At 35.3% G+C, this 26,458-nt stretch overlaps 2 protein-coding genes across 2 annotated transcripts in view; one reads left to right on the top strand and one right to left on the bottom strand.

Annotated features, from left to right (window-relative positions):
* Positions 1–165: 165 nt before the first annotated feature.
* On the bottom strand, positions 166–6,109 carry MORN2 (MORN repeat containing 2). Its single transcript, XM_058165055.1, has 5 exons — positions 6,065–6,109; positions 5,012–5,062; positions 3,914–4,020; positions 1,989–2,125; positions 166–304 (listed from the first exon to the last, which is right to left on the bottom strand). Exons 1-5 carry the CDS (start codon positions 6,069–6,071, stop codon positions 202–204), a joined length of 405 nt encoding a protein of 134 aa, XP_058021038.1. The 5' UTR covers positions 6,072–6,109; the 3' UTR covers positions 166–201.
* A 39-nt stretch (positions 6,110–6,148) lies between these two features.
* Positions 6,149–26,458, top strand: part of DHX57 (DExH-box helicase 57) — a 35,866-nt gene continuing 15,556 nt past the window's right edge. The window contains exons 1-14 of the mRNA XM_058165048.1: positions 6,149–6,218; positions 9,448–9,651; positions 10,256–10,390; positions 10,766–10,930; positions 11,561–12,354; positions 14,022–14,203; positions 14,592–14,713; positions 16,359–16,554; positions 17,771–17,895; positions 19,213–19,346; positions 20,079–20,133; positions 23,339–23,532; positions 24,413–24,529; positions 26,231–26,327. Coding sequence (XP_058021031.1) covers positions 9,455–9,651; positions 10,256–10,390; positions 10,766–10,930; positions 11,561–12,354; positions 14,022–14,203; positions 14,592–14,713; positions 16,359–16,554; positions 17,771–17,895; positions 19,213–19,346; positions 20,079–20,133; positions 23,339–23,532; positions 24,413–24,529; positions 26,231–26,327 — 2,513 coding nt within the window. The 5' untranslated portion in view covers positions 6,149–6,218; positions 9,448–9,454. The remainder of the gene's footprint in view (positions 6,219–9,447; positions 9,652–10,255; positions 10,391–10,765; positions 10,931–11,560; positions 12,355–14,021; positions 14,204–14,591; positions 14,714–16,358; positions 16,555–17,770; positions 17,896–19,212; positions 19,347–20,078; positions 20,134–23,338; positions 23,533–24,412; positions 24,530–26,230; positions 26,328–26,458) is intronic.

Below are 26,458 nucleotides of genomic sequence, written 5' to 3'. Positions count from 1 at the left end.
ATGTACAATATGTACAATTAAATAAAGATAAAAAGATGAAGATGTTCTGAAAGCTAAAGAAATGAATAGACCTTTATTTTACTGTTTAAACTTTAAAAAAAACAACCCACAGTAATTTGTCTCCATTAAACTATATATAAAACTATTTGCTTTAAAACTCTATAACAGAGATTTGATTTCATGCTATCAATCCAAACCATTCTACATTTCTAACTTTAGCTTCAGCCCTGGTGCTGCTGTATAGTGAAAGGTGCCATCCCATTCCAGCCCTTGGGTGTCTGTAAATTCTCCTTTTCCTTCCAGCCTGAGATAAAGACAAAAATAGTAGGTTAAACAAAAGCAATAAACTATCCATAATCATCTACTACCTAGAGGTATTTTGAGACACAATTTGCTAAAACAGTAATATTGACTTATTTTAATTAGTTTCTTTTATACTGTCTTTCTGTATACAGCAGTAAGATGAAGTGCCACAAATTAAGATAGATAACACCACCACTACAATAAAATTATCCAAACAATGATAGATGAAATATAGAAATAAAACATTGAAAGGAGTTTCAACAGCAAAATTAAATTCTTGAATTTTTTTCAGATTATATGGTAATATTCCTATCCTGTCATATATTGACCCCAAGTCTTCTCTACAGTTCTTAAAAAGTAAAGAAATTCATCTTCCTGAGCTCTAAAATGAACCAAAATGGTGACTGCAGCCCGGAGAACATCAGGCATGTAGCACTTGGAAGAATTGCAATGTCTTGCATGAATAACATCTGGAAGAGTAAAGACATCAGCTTCAGAACCAAATGCAGATTAATTAACACAATAATTTTTCCAATTGCTTGGTATGCCTGTGAAACTTGGATTCCGAAAAAGGCAGGTAGGACAAGGGTGAACACCTTTGAACTGTGGTGTTGGAGGTGACTACTATGCATCCCATGGACTGCAAAAATAACAAACAAAGAAGTCCTAGTCAGAATCCCACCAAAAATATCACTTGAAGCCAAGATTGCCCAACAGAAGCTATCTTATGTTGGTCTTGCCATAAGAGCTGACTCACTTGAAAAAAACAATCATGCTGGGAGTGATCAGTGGAAAAAGGAGAAGGGGTCTGTTGGCTGGACACTAGAAAAGATTATATTGGGATGACCATGGCATGGATTTGAAGGAGGCAGCATGAAACAGATGGGCATGGAGAGTGCTGATCCATAGAGTGGCCAAGGGTCAGACATGACTAAATGGCTGATGATGCCGACAGTTCTTAAGCCCCAAATGGGTTAATCATTAGACAGTTGTTTAGACCACGGGTTTTCAAATTTCTTCAGGCATAGATAGATAGATAGATAGATAGATAGATAGATAGATAGATAGATAGATAGATAGATAGATAGATACTGTATTTATGATATTTCTAGGACCACATAACTGTCAAACAGATCAAGGCAGCACACAAAATAAAGTTTAAGATCAGAGTAGAAGAGTGACACTGATATTCTTGCTTATATAATGGAACTTTGAGTGAAGTGTGCAGTCCTGGTTAATTGCTGCATCACTTGCCTTCAGACTACAGTTGGCAGGTCTGAAGGCCTAGTGAAAAAGATGACAAAAGTCTTGAGACCAATATTCAATACTCTGAAGCCAATATTAGAAATTACCTGATAACTAGTTAACATATAATTTAGTTTACAGATATTTGGTCCAATCATCTTCAAAACCAGCATGTTGCAAATATGACTCTAGAAATATTAACTGAAGAGATCATACTCACCTACAAAGATAGGTTAACATAGAATGCTAGGCTATGGCCTGTAACTTAAGCCAGACTTTTTGAGGTTGACACAACACAGTAAGCCAGAAACAAATTAACTATATTTTGGATTACATATTTAAACCAAGTTACAGAAACCAAGACTAAATTTCTAATACAAACTAGGCATATTACTGTAGTAGATACTAAGATAATTTTGGCAGTAATTTTTTCAACTTACTTGTTTTCATTGAATTGTCCAGTATACTTGGATCCATTAGGAAATACATAAGTTCCTGTTCCATGTAACATGTTGTTCTTGAATTCACCTTCATAAACTGCTCCTGAAGGATGTTCTAGCCTTCCTAAACCATTCATCTAATTTAACAAAAAGTGATATTAGCAGATGTATTAATAAAATTACTCCAAATATTATTTTCCTAACTTTTGTACATTTAAAAGGTCCATCCTATGCATAATTAACTCAGGACAAGTTCAGCTGAATAAAGTTCAATTTATAGCTTACTTCAAGACAATTTGAGCTGGAAAATTAAACAACCCTATATTGTACCAACTTCATTTAAGCACATTAAGAAGGACGGATTCAGAATCAAGCTAAACATGTTTTAGACAGATGATAAACAATTAAATGTTTGTTGTCTTCTACAATTTAAAAACATTGTGGCAGTGCTTTAGAAAGAATAAAAACTTTCTTCCTTATGATCTATTCTAAAGTTTGTGAAGCCTAATATTATGTAGATGCAAAATGAAATGGAATTTATCCCTGTTTATTACAGTCATGTCCCTCAAGTCCATGTGGACTCTTAGTGACCATATGGATAGATTTTCTCTAGGATGATCTGTCCTCAAACTGGTCTTTCAGATTTTGTTGTACTGTATCTACACTCTTTTATAGATGTCTCAGAGCAAGAAAACTAACACATCAGATAACTAAACTACTTCTTGCCTTACTTTGCTGTTTTAGCGCTGGGAGGAGAAGAACAATTAGGAAAATTGTGATGCATCATGAACTCTCACCCCTCATTCTGCTTAAGACAGAAAAGTCAACTAAAATGTTCTAACAATATATTTGCTCTGCTTATACTAAAACAAGACAACGGCTAAGATACTATTAAGTTTATACAGGATATATAGCAAGGGTATATTTGTGTATATATACATTTTCATAAATGTAGATGTCTATTTTTCACAAATTCTCCATTCCTAACCTACCTAATTCCCCATACGAAATGGCTATGAAAGGCTAAGAGGAAATCAGTGAGATCAAATAACAGGAGGGTTCCAAGGTGTTCAAATGGAGGTACTTTTCAGTAAAATGAAGCTATAATTGGCTGTAGTCCAGTGGTGAAATTCAATTTTTTTTTACTACTGATTCTGTGGGCATGGCTTGGTGGGTGTGCTGTGGCTTGGTGGGCGTGGCAGGGGAAGGATACTGCAAAATCTCCATCTCTACCCCACTCCAGGGGAAGGATACTGCAAAATCTCCATTCCCATCCCACTCCAGGGGAAGAATACTGCAAAATCCCCATTCCCTCCCCATTCCTAGGGGAAGGATATTGCAAAATCTCCATTCCCATCCCACTCTGGGACTAGCCAGAGGTGATATTTGCCGGTTCTCAGAACTACTCAAAATTTCCGCTACTGGTTCTCCAGAGCCTGTCAGAACCTGCTGGATTTCAACCCTGCTGTAGTTCAAGTTTTATTTATTCACTGAGGTTTAAGTCAATTATTTGCCATCAACTCCAAATTCTGGTCACTCAACGTTCTCTATATTTTTCTTCAGTACCACAGCACATCCAGGGAATCCCATTGATATTTCTGATCTTTTCCTTCCACTTCCTTCAACCTTGATATTCACAATCATTTCCCCCTAATTTGCTATTTATTTGTGTCACACACCAAAGTATGTGACTTTCTGCTCACTAATTAGGGCTTCATTGGTACAGTCAGTTTTTATTTTTTTCTCAGAACTGACTTAATATTACTGTAGAATAGAATAGAATAGAATTTTTTTATTGGCCAAGTGTGATTGGACACACAAGGAATTTGTCTTGGTGCATATGCTCTCAGATCTTTTAGATCTCTCAGATCTAATAGATCTTTAATTATTTGCATGTTTTTAGATATTTTTAAAAACAAACATACCTTATCATTCTTCCATGTTCCACGATAAATAATTCCACCTGCAGTTGTATGAACTCCATATCCATTTCTCTCAAGAATTCCATCTGGTGTTCTTGTACAGTCACCATCTAATGAATCAAAAGACAATGCAGCAGGGAAAACCCCAGTAAAAAGTGACTCAATAGTATTAGTGGTGTGTTTTTACTATGCTATAAAAAAATTATCTGGCCACATACCAGTAGTATCATGCATCTTCAGAGTCTTGAGCTAAATTAGAACTGACAACCTAAAGAAGGCATGCTGAGCTAAGTCTCTGGGAAGTTCTACTGAGGTCTTGACAGAAAGTTTTAGTTTGATTGCCCTCTCCATAATTCCTCCACTATAGAAGGAGAGCCATAGCATGGAATCAGAACAATGGTCATTGAATCCTTTGGGAACTCATTGATTATAGATAGTCATCCTTGGTTATAGTATCAGAAAGTTACCCAGATGGATCAGGTAGCTCAGACTATGAACCAATTAGTCCAGCAGATGGGACAAACTTAATTTTTAGGGAATCCTTGACAAGATTTTACCGTTGAACCTGACACCAAAGCATTATGATTAATGCTGAGCTAAACTCAGCACATAGACATGGCTCATGATAATGCTATATTTTATTTTCAGTACTGCTTTCAATAACTGTAGTATTCACAGTGCAACATGATTTGATAGTATCATTCAAGAAATGTCATACTTTAGGGTATACAATTAAATGCAGCTAAATGTTCACTAGCTGGAAATTTCTTCAAAGCCACTTTCCTTTCTTTCCCAAACAGAATGACATTATAATTTAGAGAAAACTGAGATAATCCAAATCTACAACATTCCTGATATTCAAAAACAAACTCATCTCAGCTTATCCTACTAGTACAGGCATGCATAATAGATTATATTCTAAAATAATTCATTTGCATTGTAATGCTCAGGCTATTGTCTCATTTACAGCATAATCCTTTAAAAAAAACCTGTTGAATTGATGTTATTGCGAGTAAGTGCAATACTGAATTGGAAATAATTTATATACATTTTAATAATCTTTCACCAACACATTATAATATAGTATCTGTAAATATTTACCATACTTATCTTGATTTGGAAATATAAATGATATTTTATAAACTTCAGAACCTGTTGAGAAATAATATACTTTTAGTGATCTTTAAAAGTATCCTTCAGCCTAAATATAAAATATAAATGGAGAGAGCGAGTTTGATGTAGCAGTTAAAGTACTGGCATAGATATGAGGAAATTCTTGAGTTCTAGGCCTTCTTCCTTAAGCAAGAAAACGGGCTAGAGGACTTTGGGTTTTGTTGCTTTCATTCTTAGTTGCTTCTCATCAGTCCAGCCCACCTCACAGGGTTGTTGTTACACACACATATATAATTGTAAAATATATAACATATATATTGTAAGGGGTGTACATAAGCGCAACAACGTGCCTACCGTCCCTGTCCTACCGTCCCCATTTATTTGTATCTATCTCATGTATTCATAATCATGTTTATACTTGTATCTGTTATCTTATACATGCTTGACAAATAAATAAAAAAAACATATACACGCACATACTGAGAGAAAGAGAGAGAAAGAATTATCATCATCTGCTCAAGTGTAGTTCATTCTTCCATCTGTCACCCATAAAGTATTCTACACTTAACAGATCTTTTGAGTGCAAAACCATCTATACATTATAACAGACACATCAACATTTAGAATAGAATAGAATACAATAGAATTTTCTATTGGCCAAGTGTGATTGGACACACAAGGAATTTGTCTTGGTGCAACTGCTCTCAGCGTACATAAAAGAAAAGATACCTTCATCAAGGTACAACACTTACAACACTTAATGATAGTCATAGGCTACAAATAACCAATCAGGTTATCAATCAATATCAATATAACTCGTAAGGATACAAGCAACAAAGTTACAGTCATACAATCATAAGTAGAAGGAGATGGGTGATCGGAACGAAGAGAAGTTTAATAGTACTGCAGATTTAGTAAATTTCACTGGAAATCCTTCCTGTACTGAAACGTGACACAACTTTTTTGACTTCGATCAAAAACACCTTCCTTTTTTGTGTGGTTTTGTTTTTAAATAATCATTCCATCGGAATCGCTACTTACCGGACATACCTCGGAAAGTGCAGCGGCGGTTGCTATGGCGACAAGATTTACAGGAAGCGAAAGCTTTTTACTTCCAGGTCGAGTATTGGCTTTGGCTGAGATTCCGGGCGGGAGCCGGCGTTTCTGCTAAGGAGAATTAGCAGGAGAGGCAGAGGTTTGTCATTATGGGGAGGGAGGGGTAATATTAACAGTCCCTTTCGGGCGATATTTTCTGAGGCGGTAATCTTCCGTTGGCTTATTAGTCCTTTAACAAAGAGGGTAAATGTACGGAGAGTTTAGAGGGGTGGGGAGCCTCCGGATTGAGGAGGGTATTTTATAATAAATAAATAAAAAATAAAATAAAACAATAGGTATGCAGGGAGGGTGTGAGTTTTCCGAAAATGTCTTTTGAAACGCTGAACATGAGATGCCTGCAAGTATTGGGGGAGACGAGGAATTTATTTATTTATCACTATTATTTATTATAATTTATTATAATAATTTATTATTATTCGACAAGACCTAAGTTTAACTCACAGAATCATCTATTGTAATGTCCTTCCTGTCAAAGACTACTTCAGCTTTAATTGCAATAATACAAGGGCAACCAATAGATTTAAACTTAATGTTAACCACTTTAATCTAGATTGCAGAAAATATGACTTCTGCAACAGAATCATCAGTGCTTGGAATACTTTACCGGACTCTGTGGTCTCTTCCCATAATCCTAAAAGCTTTAACCAAAAACTTTCAACTATGGACCTCACCCCATTCCTAAGAGGACCATAAGGGGCGTGCATAAGCGCACAAACGTGCCTACCGTTCCTGTCCTATTGTTTTTCTTTTCTTCTTCCTATATATATATATATGCTTATACCTCCTAACATTTACTCATATATATGTTTATATACTATATAATCTTTATGTATGATGTTGTGACAAAATAAATAAATAAAATAAAATAAATAAATAAATATTTGTATACCGCCCTTCTCCTGAAGGACTCAGGGCGGTTCACAGCCAATAAAAACAAAATAGTTTTCAATCCAGCATATCGTGTTTAAGTGATGCAATATGGCTTTTTACAATAATTGTAGTGGAGTGTTCTTTGCAGAAGGATATCTCAGGCTTGGCCCCTTAAATTAGTGACACTGAGGAGTAGATCTGACTTAAATTCACAAGTTTATGCTACATTAGTTGAATAGACTGTGTGCTGGTCACCAATTACAATTCTCTATATGGTTTTTCCTATTTTCACTGTGAATACTGAGGTTCTCTCTCTTGCCCCCACCCCCATAGTGAGTATGAATATGTTTAGGTAGGACAGGGGTGTCAAATTCATTTCATTGAAGGCTGCATCTGGGTTGTGTTTGACCTTGAAGAGGTCTTTTCTAATTATCCTCTGAAGTCTGTGTCTTTCTTGTTGGGTTGCAGAACCAAACCAGACAGTTATAGAGGTGCAGATGACAGACTCAATAATTCCTCGGTAGAACTGGATCAGTAGCTCCTTGGGCAGTTTGAGCTTCCTGAGCTGGCACAAAAAGAACATTGTTTGTTGTCCTTTTTTGATGATCTTTTTGATGTTGGGTGTCCATTTTAGGTCGTGAGATATGGTAGAACCTAGAAATTTGAAGGTCCCTACTGTTGATACTATATTGTCTAGTATTGTGAGAGGTGGAAGTATGGAAGGGTTTCTCCTAAAGTCCACCACCATGGAAGGGTTTCTCCTAAAGTCCACCACCATTTCTACAGTTTTGAATGCCCCAGTTCCAGATTGTTCTGGTCGCACCACGAGGCTAGTTGTTCAACCTTCCATCTGTATCATTGTCATCTTCATCATTGTCTCGAATGAGACCGATCACTTTTGTGTCATCTACAAACTTCAGTAGTTTAACAGATGGATCGTTTGAGATGCAGTCATTGGTATACAGAGAGAAGAGAAATGGAGAGAGCACACAGCCTTGTGGGGGCCCTGTGCTAATTGTACAAGTATCAGATGTGATTCTGCTTAGCTTCACCTGCTGCTTCCTGTCTGTTAGGAAACTTATGATCCATTTACAAGTGTGTTCGGGTTCCGCTAGCTGGTTTAGCTTAGTTAGAAGAATGTCTGGAATGATGGTGTTGAATGCTGAACTAAAGTCTACAAAGACGACCCTTACGTAGGTCTTTGGAGATTCAAGATGCTGTAGGATGTAGTGCAGAGCCATATTAACAACATCATCTGTTGATTTATTTGCTTGGTATGCAAATTGCAGGGGGTCTAAGAGCGGATCCATGATGGTTTTCAAGTGGGACAGCACTAGCCTTTAAAAGGTTTTCATGACTACAGATGTTAGTACATGATAATACAACATCTAACAGTAGAGGTAAATTTCCAGGATAGTAAATAGAAATGGCTGTCAATTATAGATTGTTGATTGTAGATTAAATAGACGTAAAGTATGTAAAATCTGGCATTAAACTGTAGTATTAACATAGGATGTTGCTTGTTTTCTATCCAGATCAGGCACTTACTTGAGGCCACATAATTGTAATCCAGTCCAATCTAGTCTTCCTGCAACACTCTGCTGGCCAAAAATGGGTTGTGTGGAGGCCGCTGCGTGGCTCATTTTCAGCCTCCCTGGACCCCAACAGCACTCTGCCAACCATTCCTTTGATATTTCCAGGCCGGCCCCGCAAGCCAGCAAGCCTTCAGTTTGACACCCCTGAGATAGGGAATACATAATTGATAGTGATTTATTATATCTTATACTATGGTGATGTATTTAATGTAGTATATAATTTATATACTACTATAATTATACAAGTTATAATACACTTGTACAAAATGTATGATTTTTTAAAATCTTTTTTACCTGGCTTTTCATCCTGCCAATCCTAGAGTTCCTTGCAATGTGAATAAGAAAATAACCTTATTTGCAATCCAAGAGGCCTTCCATAACAGGAAAGGAGATAGAAAAGGAGAAATAGACAGATATAAAAGCAGCAGTCTGGAAGAACTGCTGCTGCACTTATGGTGACTTTGTTGGTTGTAATTGGAGAATAATTAAGGCATTACTGAATGTAATTCATAGCATGCAATGCAATTATACTGTATATATACCTCTACAGATATAATTTAATTAATTTTATTGATTTAAATTTGATCCAATGGAGTATGATATACTATTGTCCATGTCACAAGTGGATCCTTTTTGATAAGTATACTGTTATATAATAACATAAAAATACTATGACCAAAGCAAATTTACTAGGAAATAAATCCCACAGTGTTTGTTATGGGTTGTGGAAGAGAGCTGATCAATTAATGATGTCAACTGATACCTTTACTGTGTGTTTACATAGTAAACCTAGTGCTATACTTCACTCTTGAGCATTTTGTTTCATGTTTTTTTTTCCTTTAGCTAAACAATGAGTTCAGCAAAGAGAAGAGGGAAACCCAAAAGTAGAGGAGGAAAAGGAGGAGGTAGTGGCAGCAAACATCAAGGCAGTGGCAGCAAACATCAAGGCAGTGGCAGCAAACATCAAGGCAGTGGCAGCAAAAAAGGATTGGACGAAATGTGGGATGATGATTTCTGTGTTTTTGGTGAAACAAAAGATGCACGCAGGTTAGCAAAATGAATTATTCTTTAGAATATGAACTGAATGTATTATCATAGAGTTAGCAATGTATATTTACCTGGAGGGCAGAGTAATTAAGGAGATCCGAACTTCATTTTGGGTTTATGAAATAATGGGATCTAAACTTTATTTCTCGGGTTCAGCACATAAATTTCTCTCTGTGCATGGGGAAGAGGTGCTTTCCTTTTTCAACAGGCAGCTCTTTTGCTCTGTCTGCTTAATGACCAACACAGTCTCTTGGGGACCGTACCTGGGAGGGTGGGGATAAAGGTGTTGAGCTAGGTTATTATATGTGGACACCTTGCTTAAGCTCAACAATTTATAACCAAAAATTGGGACCTTGTAAATCAAGGACTACTTGTATTTCTTTTTCCTCTTCATTGCTTTGGCGAGAGATCTTTGCAATCTTCCTTACATTCTCCACCCTTTCTGAGCATTTGCTAACAGCAAAAGATGGAACTGATCCCGTACAATTGTCATTTTAATCATAATTTTAATGAATTTTATGTATTTTGATATGCGTTTTACACTACTTGACTGTATTTGTAAATAATATACTTCTTCTTTTTGTACATCAAATTCTGTTAATAGAGGAAATGGACAGGCCAAGCATGCATCCAAGAGCAAAACACCTCTGCAGACTCTTCATATGACTTCAGAAAATCAGAAAAGAGTAAAAGAACTTCTTTGTGAGCTCCAGGAGCAGGAACTGGCTTCTGGTTCAAAGTGAGTTATTTAAAAACACAGCGTACTTATTCTTTAAATATGACATGCCACCAAATTTTATATGAACCCCTTTTATTTTTGTAACTGAATAGGCCTTTCACAGTACATAATTATAGTATAAAATTTAGCATATCTAGACTGTTGTTTGTTTTAGCAAACAAGATTTTGTACCCGTTCTAGAAGGGGAAGCAATGTGTTTGTTTAACTCAAAGTGGCTATATGTTTTACATAACAAATACAGTTAAATTCTACCTTTGAACAATTAAATAAAATCACTTTCGGATTGAGAGAGATGAATATAAAATCACTTTGTATAATCCTAATCCTCCAAATTAATTTATTGGTTGTAGTCCTAGAAATATCTTATGCTTTCAGGACAGTAATGTCAGACCTAGATGATTCCAGTGAGTCAGATGATGGGCAGTCCTGGTCAGATGACGATGCATTCTCTAAAATCGATTCAAGAGCTGTTTCTCAAGCAACAGTGAACCATGTGCTAGAGACGGAAGTATCATCTTTTGCTGTGCAGAAGCTTTCCAGGTAATTATTTTTGCATCTACATCAAAGCCACGGTATCATTTAGGAATTGTGACTGGAGTAGTTAATTGCAGTTACTTGAAGGAATAAAACACCGACTTCAGAATCTAGCATACTTACCTGGCAGGGGAGAATACCTTGATCATGAACTCAATAGTAAGACAATTTTGGATTTGATTTAAAAAAAACACATTTCAGGCTGTTATAATTATCAAATTATTGTCAATGGGATGCTTTTTTCTAGAAATTCCAATTCTTTGTGTTATTATTGGTGGGGGGCAAGGGGGAAAGAAACGTTCTTCATTCAAATCAATTTCCTACCAACCCAAATACTGCTAATCCCTTCCTGGCTCTTTTATCCTGCCCCAGGAGATTTTTAGGAATTCAACTCTGCTTCATCAATCATTCAAGCCATCAGTGTATCTTCATAGAATGCAGAATTTCATATTCTAAAAACAACCGCAGACTTGTATAACAAAGTATATTCTAGTTGCAGAATCAAAGTGTATTATGCAATCCAGACTAGCTTCTTCTCATAGGATAAAATAGGCCAAAAGTATTCATTTTTAGAAGTAGTAAAACTACTTGCTCTTGCCCAAATTGCATTTGTATCCACTGTTTTCTTCCTCCTAGGTATGGCTTTGATTCTGAGCAATGCCGAGCAGTACTGAACTCTTACAATGGTAATATTGGAGCATCTTTGGAACATTTACTTTTGCAGTGCTTCACAGAAAAGTTTGGAAAGAGAATGCAGCTCACAGAAGCTTCTGTTCAAGCAAATATTAAAGATTGTTTTGAACAAAGGCAAGAAGAAGCTTTAGCTCTCCGTTCAATCTGTGGAGACAAATTTGTTGAACGAATTCAAAATCGAGTTTGGATTGTTACATTAGAGTTGGCATATCTAACAAATATTCTCAGCAAGACAAAACAAGGAGATAGCATCACCAGTAACTTAGTTAATACAAATTCCCAGGGTATCTGTAAATATTACCTCCAAGGAGATTGCAAATTTGGATCAAGATGCAAATTCAAGCATGAAACAAGCATGAAACTTCAGCCAATGAGAAATCGCTTCCCCCAATTCGAGAGGATGCTCATTAAACTTAGTGCTCCTGTGTACGAACTTGAAGTAAGATTTCCAGAAGATAATAAATATCCATATCAACCACCTCTTGTGGCCTTCTATTCTACTCATGAGAACCTACCTTTATCTTGTCGATTGCACTTAGCAGAATTCCTTTATGAAAAGGCCTTAATTTCATCTGAGTCTAATAAACCTGTAGTATATGATTTGATAACATGCTTAAGAGATGAAGCTCAAGTCCTGAAATTGCTTAATAAGACATCCCACAAATACAGTGTTCCTCCACTGCCTCCAAAACAAAAATTTACAAGTAGCTCTAATAATCCATATCAAATTTCTGAAGGTATGTTCATTTTCATAACTCTTTATTGGGAACTTGAAAATCAATGTTGAATGCCTCCATTTTGCTTCCAATTGATATGACAACATTATTTAGGTATTCCTACTCTGATGGGCTTGAACAATCTTGTATTATGAATAAGTTTCGAGAAGAAACTTTGTAACTGATTGGATCTTTTTTTGTTTTTTTAGTAATTTGCTAACATGGATAGACCTAGGCAATTTTCAGTTAGAGAGAATTGTGCTTCAAGGAATGAATTGTGTGTAAGTACAGAAATCTCAGAGTTTGTACTTCAACAAATAAAATAACACCAAATGACAAAAAGATATAACTATTTTTAAAGTCATATTATATCACCCAGAGTCTTTCTAATGTATTGAGTTCCCAGTTTGGAAACTATAGAATTGAAAGAGACGAATCCAAGAGGGCAGATTTTCCCATTAAAACTTGCATTGGAGAATGAACCTTTAATATAATCCTTCATTGATCATTTTATTTGGATTAGCACTTTAGCCTTTGTTGTTCATTAATCCAAACTCATTTAAGTATTTATGGAAAGTGTTTTAATTTATGCCTTAAAGTACCCTACAACAGTGGTCCTCAATCTTTCCGGCTCTGAGGACTGGTGGCGGTGGTGCTGGGAGAAGGGATGGTTTCATGCATGTGTGTGCACCGTTTGCACAAATTCAGCTTTTTGTGCTTGCACACTTGCCGCTTGTGCGTGACGGGTCCAAACAGGTTGAACTGGGGGTTGGGACCTCTACCCTACAACATGTATCTTGAACAAAACATAAGAAAATTGTATCTAATAAAATCACCATTATAAACCTGAAAAGGCATCAATTTAAGAAAATTGATTTTTAAAAAAACTTGTTTTCATCAAGAAGTGAGCATTGGGATACAATGGATGCGAGAATGATAATATCTACTTAAGAACAATAACTTTTGCCTGACTTTAAGAAAAGCATGATACATCTAATTTCAGTAATAAATACAGTGTGATATTCTCCTAAAGAATAGAACTTCAAGTTCCATCATCATTAGTCAGCACCTGACAGGAAAATCCATATTAGAGTATTGTTGTTTTAATCTGTATAAGCCTCTTTTGAGAGAGAAATCAATACTAGGATGATTGAAATGCTAAAATGGGTGAACGTAATTCTGATCATGAGGAAACTGAAAGGTATTTGGTAGAGAAAGTCTTCTAAAACGCAAGATAGAATCCATATTGATTATACAAGTTCCTATGTTCATTTCCTAGCATCACTAGGCAGAACTAGGAAAAATGCTGTTTAAGGTCTAGAGAAGCAATGGCAGTTTTCAATCAATAATAAGCTTGATGAAACAGCCTGATTATCTTTTAACTTCAGTCAGGTCTAATACTTGCTTCTAGAGCGCCCAATTCATGGCTATATAATTTAATGGAACTCGTGATCTGAATTTATTCAGTGTATGATACATTTTCCCCATCTGTATCAAGGATGACCATCAGTGGAAGCCTGAATTCAAGGTATGGGGGACAGGATTCCTGAGCAGAAATCTGTCAAATAAATAAACTAACCACTGGTGTACTGATCCCTGTGTCAACAATATTCATACCTTCCCCCTCCACCCCAAGTTAAACCAGTATTGTAGAAGGCACCTGCTAATTGTTAAGATTTTTTTTAAAGCATCAACAGCAGAGGTGGAAGCTGAGGAGGATGAGAATGACCAAGGGGGCCTACAAACAGTTCATATAGAGAAAGAGAGTTACGTGAATCTCAAAAAGAACCTTTTATTGAAAAGCAGCACTCCATCAGAGTCCATTACCAAAGAAAATCTTAAAATTTGCAAACAATTCAGCATAAAAAAGGTATAGTTAGCTTTTAAATTGTTTTAACTATGAATATATGTGGGAAGGTAGTTTAGTATATTTTAACTTTCTTTTTTAAAAAAATATCAGGCACATTTATACTCATGTAATGACCCTTGTTTGTCATTTTAAAAATCCGCTATTGGCTAAAATTACTTTAATAACTGATTAAAAGTTGCAGCCCAAACTTGTGGTAATTAACAGTTGGATCCTAATTAGAATTTGTTCTACATTCTTGGGTTCCTTAAAAAGCATGATTTTGTATATAAAATGCTTCACATATTTTTATTTATGTTGATTACCTGCTTTAGTGAACAATAAATATATTGTTACTTGCATATTGGAGGCTAATCATGGTTGCTGGTAACTGTGTGCATGTCTCTGTCAGTCTTCTAGGCGTTACCAGACCATGTTACAAGAACGACAAAAACTTCCAGCGTGGGAAAAGAAAAAAGAAATTCTTAGCTTGCTGAGCAAATATCAGGTCCTAGTTGTAAGTGGTATGACTGGGTAAGTGTATAATCTATGCCCAAACTTGAATAGAGGCTACATTCTACATCATGTCTGATGTCTCAATAGGCCAGTATTCCTTTTTCATAATTCATTATAAACAAGAGGGAGAGAAGCCCAAAATCATATTCACAAGAAAGGAGGGATACTTTATTTATTTATTTATTTTATTTTATTTATTTGTCGAGTACGTATTAGATAATATATATAAGTATAGCATGAATTGAATACATAAAATGAATACAATTAAAGGGAACATTAGGACAGGGACAATAGGCACGCTGGTGCTCTTATGCACGTCCCCTTACAGACCTCTTAGGAATGGTGTGAGGTCAACAGTAGCCAGTCTAAGGTTAAAATTTTAGGGGTTTGGGGATGAAACCAGAGTCAGGTAGTGCATTCCAGGCATTGACCACTCTTGCTGAAGTCATATTTTCTGCAATTGAGTTTGGTGCGGATACTTTTACTATTGTTGTTTTTTAGATAAAGATTCTCCCTTAGACTGATCAGTTCTCCAACTCTCCCCAGTTTAGCTTAGTTGAAAAATAAATGTGAAGAAAGAAAAAAGCCAGACCAGTGTCTCTTTCTCTGTGTTTATGAGTTACCATTTCTGGTTAAGACTAGATAGACGAACAGATCAAGCTAAAAAATAAAAAGAAGAAAATGAGATCTATCTAGTTCTTAGGTTGTAAACTGCCAGCAATGAAACTATTGTAGAATTAAATGAAAGAGTAATCATACAATCTCTACATATTTCTGCTAATAATTCAAATTATAATATAACTTAATTACAGTTTAAAACTTCAGTTACAAATACAATTAAATATAAAATTCTAACATTTTTTTAGAACATCCTAACATTAAAAAGTCTGATTCAATGTTCTGTAGCCTCTGTCGGAATTGTGTGAAGCAGAGTTCCTCAACCTTTCCACCTTTGCGGACTGGGGGGCGTTGCGTGCAAGCAGATGGCAAGCATGCATGTGCAGCTCCATTTTGCGTGAGCAGCAGGCATGCACCCCCACTGCTGCTCGTGCAAGTGGGGATGTATGCATGCTCGGCTGCCACTTCTGTGGCCAGGTTCTGAACAACTAACGGGTCAGTAGTGGGCTGCAGTCCACTAGGTTGGGGACCCCTGGTGTAAGGAACCTCATACTTTTCCAATAGGAAGCCGCTTGTTTGTTTGTCTCTTTTGTAGAAGCATGGCAAAATGTGATCCTCAAAAAGAAAGTTCCGTTTTGGCAATGCAAGAAATTTCTGCATATATTTTTTGGCTTCAAATTGTAGAATTTGTAATAGTCCCATCTGTTTTGTACAGTTTAAGTTGCAGTCCTCACAGAAAATCTTTCATAAATCTTGAATTTAGTCTTTTTAAAAATTTCTGAATCAGTATTAGCAAATAGGAAAGATTACATTATTATTATTTCAATGAGCATGTATAACTATAAAAGAAATATTTGAGGCTAAAAAACTATTTATTTTAGCTTAGATTTTTATACTTTTATATTTCATTGATTTGTGCTCAGTCTTGAGAAGTAGACAATTCTTTAAAAGATATTATCCATAAAGTGTAGCTTAGGACACAATTATTTGTTATGTGCTGTTTGAGGGATGAGTGATTTGCCCACACACATTTTTTCCCTTGCAGATGTGGAAAAACCACTCAGGTACCTCAGTTTATCTTGGATTCCTCCCTTGAAGGCCCTTCTAATAAAGTAGCCAACATCATTTGCACCCAACCTCGTAGGATTGCGGCAATTTCTGTTGCTGAACGTGTAGCCAAGGAACGAACAGAAAGAGTTGGAATTACTGTTGGATACCAAATCCGGCTAGAAAGTGTCATGGTTTGTTTTTTTCATTTTACATTTCTTGAAATGGTAATTCTGGTAATGTGTTTTAATATAAATCTTACTAAATCTTTTTAGTAAGTGAGAGAAAATATACACTAGTTTACTATTTTAGTTTTCCCTATGTATTCCTTACTAGATCTAAGGATGACATTTTGGCCATATGCTATAATATATTTTGTTGTGCAACTCCCAGAATTATAGGCAACTATATAAATTAAATTAAGTTAAATTATTAAATTAAACTCCACTGCCCTTTTCCTATGTATGGACATTCTTTTTTCTTTGTTTAAGTAAGGAAGTGCTTCTGAAACAATACCTAACAGGTCCCAGGTTGCTTAGTTATAATTATATTAGACTTTTGCATTCACTACTCTTTACCAGCCAGAGTCCAATTTACAATACTGAAAGATTTTTTGCTTCATTAGTCATGAACAAACTTTGTAGTTTGTTGAAATAAATAGGATAGAATTTAATAGGGTGAAGTATAAAATTCTACATCTGAGTAGAAAAAAATGTAAAACACAAGTATAGCGTAGGGAAACCTTTTATAGTAGAAAAGAACTATAAGATAAACATGAGCCAGCATTGTGATATCGCTGCTGAAAAGGTAAATGCTATATTAGGGTGTATTATGAGCCCAAATCATGGGAAGTATATGTTCTACTCAGCTGTGTTTTGGCCCATCATTTGGTTTATAGGTATCACAGTTCAAAAAGGGCATGACAAAATTGAGCAAATTCATGTAGAGCTACAAAGATGGTGAAGGGTCTGGAAACCAAGCTTTATGAGTTAGCTTCTATAAAAGACAACTGGGGAGGAGATATGATAGCAGTTATTAAATATTTGAAGGGATTTATGACAGAAGAAAGATAAACTAACTCTCGGTCGGCCCAGGGAGCAGAGTCAGAGCCTTTGGGTTAAACAGGAAGGAAGGAGAACCTTCCTGATTGTCCAAGATGTCAGCCACAGGACATGCTGCCACACAAAGTGGTGAGTTCTCCTTTGCTAGAGGTCATCAAACAGAACCGATAATCAGATGTGTTCTGGTGGTTCTTGAATTGAGCAGGGGATTGGACTAGATGATCTCCAAGATATATGCCAGCTATATAATTATAAACAGACTGCCATTTTATGATCCATGGAAAACAAAATAATCTGACAGAACAATGATTTTCTTGGCCATTTTAATATTTTATCTTTTTTATGCAAGTCTTCATCTACCCGGCTATTGTACTGTACTACTGGAGTGCTTCTAAGAAGACTAGAAGGGGATAAAAATTTACAAGGAATAACTCACATTATTATTGATGAAATACATGAGAGAACAGAAGAAAGGTAATCAAACCTTTAAAAGTAGGCAATTTTTCATTATTGTATTTTATAACCTTTCTCTAAATTTATTCTATTTATATGCAAATACCTCTGTTGAATTACCATTCCATTTTTTATTTTAATATGCCATTTTTGCTCTGCTAATCTGGCCAATCCAGAGGTGAACCAGCATTTTTCTTCAAACTGGAAGCAACTGAATTCCTCTAACAATAGATTTTGGGGTTTGGGGAATTGATCCATTCACCAGTTCCGTTTTTGCTGTGGTTGTCAGCTCTGTTAAAAGTGAAGTCATCTTCAGTCCCAGAAGTCCAAAGATTGTAAATTTGTACGTTTCCTTTTCCCCTGTCTTTGTGGTATGCAGAAGGAAGAATTTATTTATTAGATTTGTTTGCCGCCCATTTCATTTCAACAACAGAAATGCACATTCTGTTTTAAACTGCACTGTTGACCAAGTCATCAAAACAATCTAAGGATTATTCTTAGCTTCTTTAACAATTAATCAGGGTTCAAATCAGGTTCATTTATATAATCATATGCTAGGCACTGGAGAAAATGAATAAAATAAACTACTATTCAGTCTTCCAGCTGCATAGAAAACTGAGAAAGGTGAATGTATGGCAAAAGTAGCATTTAAATTTTGGTTTTGTGCCATGATCTTTTAGCTTTGAGATCACACGAGCTCACTCTTACAGTACATACTAATAGTGTATTACTTATGAATCCTGGATAACTACATTATGCTAATCAACCTCTAGATTGGAATTACTAACATTCGGTTCAAAGATGTGAGGATATTCTGTGAAAAAAATCCTGGCCTACTGTCTTTCTCCTATGCTCTTAATTGACTACTCTATAAGAAGTTACTTTCCAAAAATCAGAGCAAGTAGAAAAACAAAAATAGACATAGTAACTGCATCGTATTTGGATGCTTTACATAAACAGCATTTTTTGCAGACTTCATTCCTGAAAGTTTTACTTGTTTGGTAACTGTGACTTCTTTTTTAAAATGTGGTTTTGGGTTGTTGGTGTTTTTTTTTTTGTTTGGTTTTTTTTTTTTTGCTTTTCTTTTTTCATGCACTTAAAATTTGCTTTTCATTGATGAGGACAAATTATTATCTTCCCCCTCCAGAATAACAGAAGAGGTATATTGTTCATTTTTTCAGTTTCTGCCATAATATGTAATATATTTACAGCTTTGGACCCAGAACATTAAGAACTAAATAGGGAGTGGACACCCAAGAATCACTTCTAATATTGAAAGCGGATGCAAAAACATGCAAATGTTGGAAGAATTTTAATTTTTCCTTGTTTTTTCCCCAGTGACTTCTTGTTATTGATTATGAAGGGCTTATTGTTACAAAGACCAGAGCTGCGTGTTGTACTAATGAGTGCTACTCTGAATACAGACATCTTTTCTCAGTATTTTAATTCCTGCCCTATTGTGAATATACCAGGTGAAAACAGCTTCTTTTACTATTAATTCCTGCACTGTTTTACCTTCTGCTGATTTTACAGCAAATGTCTCTATTATAAGTTTCTATATATTTGCATCATATTGTATTGATAATAAAATATTTGAGCCAAGGAAAACTATAGAATTTGAAAGTAACCATAGTAAAAAGCAATTTTAATATTTATCAATAATTTGATGTAATTGCTTTTCAAGTACAAAAAAAGCAATCTAGAACTTAATATTTGTTTTACCAATTTCTTCCATTTATTTTTCTGTTTTTTAAAATACAAAACAATGTGCATTTATTTTAAATAATGATAATGATGACGTCAATGTAAATATTAATGTTAAGGGTTCTGTGGTGTTTTTAAATTATTTTAAAAGATGTCTAGTTCATTATATTTCATAATATTCAATGTAATAATTATATGAAATATGACAATTGTAGATTCTCTATTTACTGATATTTTATTTTCCAACCATGTCCTTTTTCATTTTTTTTCTTTTTTCATTTATGTAGTAGTTTGTTTCTTAAATGGATTAAAATAATACTTTATTAAAAAAGATTTTTGTTTGATGCCCATTTTGCAGTAAAATTCAGCCTATAACTGGACATCAGTGCTCCAAATTGGTTGGAATAAAGCTTCCAATTCTTTTCTCTGTTTTGCATATATTTTGGGTCTATTTCACTAAAACTATTTTTCTATCTATTTATCATTGTTTACATCTCTAGGAAGCACATTCCCTGTAGAACAGTTTTTTCTAGAAGATGCAATCGCAATGACTGGGTAAGAAGTCTCCAAAACAAGTCTAGCACCAGCAATCCTTTTACGTCATATAAGTTTCTTTTCAGACTGAAAATTCAGGCTGTTGTTGGATCCTTCTTGCAGAATAACACAGTTAAACGTAAAGCTAATGTGGACAACACTACTGCACTGTATCAAATAGTATTTTAAATTAGACTTGGAAGAGAAAAAATGCCAAGTATTACTAAAATTTTAGTATATTTCAAGAATCTAGTCACTCATATACTTTATATCATTAAGAATGTAAAGACTACGGAAAAACATGGTACAGTATGTTTATGTTGAGGTACTTTCATTTGTTTCGTAATGTGAGTTTTAATATTTATTAGATGAGCATTAATGTGCGTAAGAGCAAGACGTTTAAGAGAAAATTAGGAAGTGTGAAATGGAGTGCAATCTCAGATTAATCACTGGATTTAAAAGGGCTGTAACTTTCTGCCAACCAGATAGCAAGTCTACAGGTAATCCTCAATTTACAACCATTCATTTAATGAGCGTTCAAAGTTACAACAGCACTGAAAAAAGTGACATGACCAGTTTTCACCTTTACAAGCACTGCAATATCTCCATGGTCACATGATCAAAATTCAGGCACTTGGTAACTGTATTTATGTATTTGTGACAGTTGCACTGTCCTGGGTCATGAGGTCACCATTTGTAACCTTCCCAGGGACTTCCGACAAGCAGAGTCAAACTTGTTTAACAACCACATGATGCACTTAACAATTTTAGTGATTTGCCTAAACTATGGCAAAAAAAGTCATAAAATGGGGCAAAACTCACTTAACAACTGCATTACTTAGCAATGGAAATCTTGGGCTCATTTGTGGTCATAAACTAAAGACTACCTATATTTATCTAGTCCATTTTCCCAGAATCCAATAAAAAAGAACAAGTATCTAGTCATTGCAAAATTGAAATATATGATAAAATGTACAGGCATAATCCTGTGTAATTTTGGGGTGGGGGAAACGTGTCTCTTCCTTTCAGTATTTTATAAGTATTTCTCAAGTTGCAACCATGATCATAACTATTTTACAACCTGTTTTGTGGCTGCTGTTAAGTGAATGCCATGATTGTTAAGTGAAACTATGGCTTGCTATCAACTGGTTTTGTCAAAAACTGGAAGTAAAACTCGATCATGTGATTAGGGGGCAATCCTCAAAACTTCAGGTCATAAGGACCCCCAAGTAGGGATTCTGGAACTTGAACATTTTTAAGTCAAGCACTACTTGCATTGCTGATATGAAAGACGGGGTTAAGCACTGAGTGATCCTTCATCCATTACAACCTAATTTTTGACATACTTTAATGGAGGAATTACTATTTTCTAAATTAGATATTCAGACTGTTAGTAACAGGTAGCAATAATGACAGAAATTCATGTTTCTTTCTAGCCTGATGCTTACAAATATCTCTTAATTTTTTTCTTGCCAACTCCATCCAAAATAAAATGAAGACTGGTTTATATCAGTGTAGATCAGTGATTGTTATTGCTGATGAGCAGATTAAAAGAGCAAGCTTTAAGTTATAGCTGTATTGATTCTCCAAGTAAATCCTACTGAGTAAAATAGTACTCTTTTTAAAAACAGGTATGTGTTGGATTGTACTATGAGGCTGTAATTCATAGAGAGAACTGCACTTAGTGATATTTAACTCAACAGAACAACTGTTCTGAGTGAAAATTAGATAAAAGCTAGATGGCATTTGTGTCTTTATGTTTTATGTGGAGGTTGACATGAGCATTGTTACTGTTGTGATTTGAATTGGTTTTAATCTAACAATGGATATCCTAATCCTTATTTATTTATACTATAAGATACCAAAGGTTGTTTTCATTGTAGTGGCGGGGGGGAGAAGTGTGTGTGTGTATACAGAAAGAGAAAAGTCGGGCATATAAATTGAGCACATGAAAGAGAAGGCCTTTTAAAAATGTTGATATTTTTAACTGAAGTTATATAAATTGGTGTCAGTTTTCTGAATTAATTTTATTCCTGGATCTGTGTAATGTAAATAAACATGTGAAATGTGTTAGTTTCTCTACGAAATTTCCCCATCATCATAACATCTCCAGATCTTTTACATTTTTGATTGTCCACCAACGAATCACTTTGAATTCTATATTTGAGAGATGATAAAGGCCTGGCATACTCTGTTAGACACACTGCCCAGCCTGGTCTTGAGCTATGCTCAGAGAGATACTATGGGCAACCAACAATTACCCACATGCTTTCTTTATAGATATTAAAATTTAGTTTATAAAAAGCCAGTTCTTAAGATACAGTGCTCTTTATCAAATTCCAAATGTTGATATTTGTGCAATAGCATTTCAAAATATAGATATAGCCTTACCCAAAAATGTTTTCTGGCCAGTAGTCTAGTTCAGGGGTGTCAAACTGGATCTGGCCTATGGGGTGCTTAGATCTGGCCAGTGGGGCCAGCCTGGAAACAGCAAAGGACTGGCCTGCGGTGCCTCTGCTAGTGAAAACAGAGCTCAGGGGGAGGCTGCGGACGGCCCCCGGTACCATGTTTTCCACCATGATGGCTTCCTGCAGCCCCCCTGGGCTCTGTTTTCTCTGGCAGAGGGCTGCAGCAGGCCGTCTAGGCCGAAAATTGCATGGGCTCTGTTTTCGCTGGCAAAGAGCTATCAAAACAAACTAAAAACAAAACAAAAGGAGCAATGTTTCCCTTTTGCATTTGAGCATGCAAAAAAGGACAGGAAAGGAGAATGGGAAAGAAGAAAGATAAAAAAAGAAGGAAAGATAGGAAGAGAGCAAGGAAGGAAAAATAAGGAAAAAAGGGAAGAAGAAAGAATGAAGAGGGAAGTAAAAAAAAGAAGAAAAGGAAGGAAGGAAGGAAGATTATAATGAGAGTGAGGGAGGGTCTCAGGGAAGTCCTGCCTTAGCACTTGGCCACCACAGGTGCCCCCCCCCCGACACCAGTTGCATGTCATGCCCACTATGGCCACAGCCACCCCACCTCCAGCCCCTCCACACCCACCCTCCGGGGTCAAACACAACCCTGATGTGGCCCTCAATGAAATCGAGTTTGACATCCCTGTTCTAGTTTATCTTAATTACACAGCACCATTCATAAAGTATAAACTTCTTGAAAAACTGTTAACTAGTTGAAAAGCAAGGATAACTGCTTGCTTTTTTTCCCGTGATCTCTCTTGCCATGCATTTAGGTATGTTTTGGAGCATGGCAGTCCATATATGCGCAGAGTAAAACCAACTGCGAACAAGACAGGAAGGCACGCACGGACTGCTGCAGAAGAAGTGGAAGAGACTCTAAAGTACACTGGTTCAGTGAAAATTACAGTCCAGGATTCAGTCCCAGATCAAACACTGACTTTCCAACAATTGCTGATACGTTACAAAGGTATCCCTCTGATGAACATGGTATACCATTGGTTTCTAGGCATTCTTTGTATATGAAAAATATTTGGTTTATTACCTGAAAGTTGTATTCGAAAATCGTAAGATTAAAGCCTCTTGCATATCTATCTGTACTAGATCTTATTGGTGCCAAATTTTTCAGTTCTTTTTGGAATTTTCAACAGAGAGATTCCAAATCCTGGCCATTATCTTTCATAAAATAAGAATTGACATGTGAGTTTCAGCTATGCAAGTAGGAATACTGAATAATAGTTAAAATGATTTCCCTTGGAATATGATGGTGAACAGCTGGGAAATGTGTCCATCTTAATTTATTTTTCAATACTTTCTGGGCAGGAAGCAAAATCCAAACTTTTAAATTCAATAAATTTGTGCTTGCACCATAGATAGAGAGGACATGGTACCGAATGAAATGTATACTAGGGATAAATAGGTAAGTGAACAAGCAGTCTGCTATAAGGGATAATAGAACTCTGTATATGTAGCTCAACAGAGTGATTCAGGTTGACTATTAGTAATAAAGCTATTGTATGTCCAAGCGGAAATTCAGGATTTTATTTATTTTAATAAATAATCTAATGCCCTAATTGAAATGTCTGTTGTGTGAGATTTTAGGACAATGCAAAATGTCTGTTGTGTGAGATTTCAGGACAATGCAAAGGGTCTGTGAAGAACAAAAATTTATTTTTGAAAGATTGAAAATGTACGTAACACTTTAGAGAAAGTTTTGCTACATAGGAAACATACAGCTATTTCTCTTGTCAATTTTGGTGATTTGCATTTTTACTAACTAACTTTATTACATTTTACTGCTGGGATTATTTCTTTCTCTACTTATGCTTATTTCTTTCTTTTTTTTGTAGGTGTTAGCAGATCAGTATTAAAAGCCATGGCAAACATGGATTTAAACAAAATAAATCTTGAATTAATTGAAGCTTTATTGGAATGGATTGTCAGTGGCAAACATTTATATCCACCAGGTAACTTAAAACAGTTTAAAACTGTGATCTGTTTTACAAATTGATTAAACTGAATAGTTCCAACATGTACAATTTCATAGAAATAGGACATTCTTACTATTGTGATGAGGAATTACATTTTTAAAGAGACATTGCATTCAGACAACAATTTAAAGACACAAGACTATTTTTACTTGTTCCTTCCTCTTTCTCTTCTTTTTCATATATAACTCAATTATTTTTATGTTTCTGAGGTTTCTTCTTCAAAAGGGCTAATAAGATTTTTAAATAATTGTGATTTGTTTTAAATGAATTATTAAAGGTTGTACACAAGAAAATAAGGGAGTGAAAGAGAGTACTTGTAAAAGCACCATATATTTCAGATAAACTAAAACATTAGCTGGAGGGTTGTCTGGATTTAAATACATGAACAAAATCATGTGATTTAAGTCACATGAACAAAATTCAGACACTTGGCAAAAAGTATACCTTTATAACAGTTGCAGTATCCTGGGGTCATGTGATCAGCATTGTGACCTTCCCCAGGGGCTATCAACAAGCAAAGTCAGTGAGGGAAGCTGACCATATGGTTTACTTAACCACTTAACATCCACTTAACAACTGTGGCAAAAAAAAGGTTGTAAAATTGGGTACAACTCACTTAACACTTACTTTATGAAAGAAGTTCTGGTCCCAATTGCAGTCATAAATCAGGGACTACTTTTATAGGATGACTTGAGCACTAAGTGAGGAGGGGCACTTATTAGAGTAGCTTGGAGATCATGACAGTGCAATACACGAATAACTGTAGCATCATCCAAGCATGAAAATAAAAGCTCTGAAAAAGGAATATTAGTGTGTACCTTCCCTCTAAGATACTAGACCATAAATCTTTAAACTTTATTTAAAGTTAAAAACTCTTATGTAAATAACACAAAGAATACAAAAGAGGTGTTTAGGTGTAAAGACCCAATGGAACTGGCCTCCGTTATAATAGATTGAAGGCTTAAATGTTCTCTTCAGATCCAAATCAAGGACTTCTTGACCATGCTAACTGCTTTTTCAGAGTCAACCTTGCATGTTTAGTTATTTATTTATCGCCAACTACAAATGGTTTTTAATATATATATATATATATAAATAATATAATAGGATGTCCCTGGTATAATGAATAAAAATGATAATACAAATAACACTTTAAAACACCTATATAAACTACAACACAGAAAAAACAAAATGAAGCTAAGTAGCCAGGACTTAATGCATAAACAAGTAAAGAGCTCATACTATAGATTGCAGTATTCTCTCCAGAAAAATAAATCCTTTAAGTAGACATTTTAAACATTATTTTCAATCATTTTAAAAAGATTCAGAGACAACATTTCATATAGGAAAACAGCATTTATGGGTAGGTAGTCATTGATGTGCATGAAGCAACATACATTATGAACATCTGTAGAGACAGTAAATGACACACATTCAAAAAGTGCAGAACTTCGATCATCCCAACATCCCTCCATTTTGACACTGTCTACCTCGCCTGTTACCCTCAATAATATAAAAGGCATTTGTTATCATTGTGTTTTCCAAATGGAAGTACTTTTTGCATTGAAAATGTAAAATATGAAGCAACAGAGAAGGACTGAGAAAAACAAAAATAAATATGGCAGTGAAGGAAACACAATAGCTTCTACTCATTTTATTATTTTAATTCATGTTTAGGTGCAGTACTGATATTTTTGCCAGGCTTAGCAGAAATCCAAGCATTATATAATCGGTTGCAGTCTAACCCCATGTTCAACAACCGGCACAGCAAACGGTATTGTCTTTTTAATCTACTTTTAAAAGGAAAAAAAAATAGAAACAGATATTTTAATCTCAACAATGAATTTAGGCATTTTATTTAAAAGTTATATAACATTTCTTCCTTGGACCACATGACTTTTCTGC

The sequence above is a fragment of the Ahaetulla prasina genome, chromosome 1 (assembly GCF_028640845.1).
Source record: "Ahaetulla prasina isolate Xishuangbanna chromosome 1, ASM2864084v1, whole genome shotgun sequence".
In the NCBI taxonomy this organism is placed as follows: Eukaryota; Metazoa; Chordata; class Lepidosauria; order Squamata; family Colubridae; genus Ahaetulla; species Ahaetulla prasina.
The sequence above is the reverse complement of the archived record's forward strand: the minus strand, read 5'-3'. Positions and strand labels throughout refer to the sequence as shown.

Bases quoted from the DNA above. Each gene is read 5' to 3' on its own strand.
- MORN2 (XM_058165055.1), bottom strand. The intron at 2,126-3,913 runs GTATGTTTGTTT...TTGTTAAATTAG, and splicing joins GAACATGGAAGAATGATAAG to ATGAATGGTTTAGGAAGGCT. The intron at 305-1,988 runs GTAAGTTGAAAA...TCTTTATCTCAG, and splicing joins GGACAATTCAATGAAAACAA to GCTGGAAGGAAAAGGAGAAT.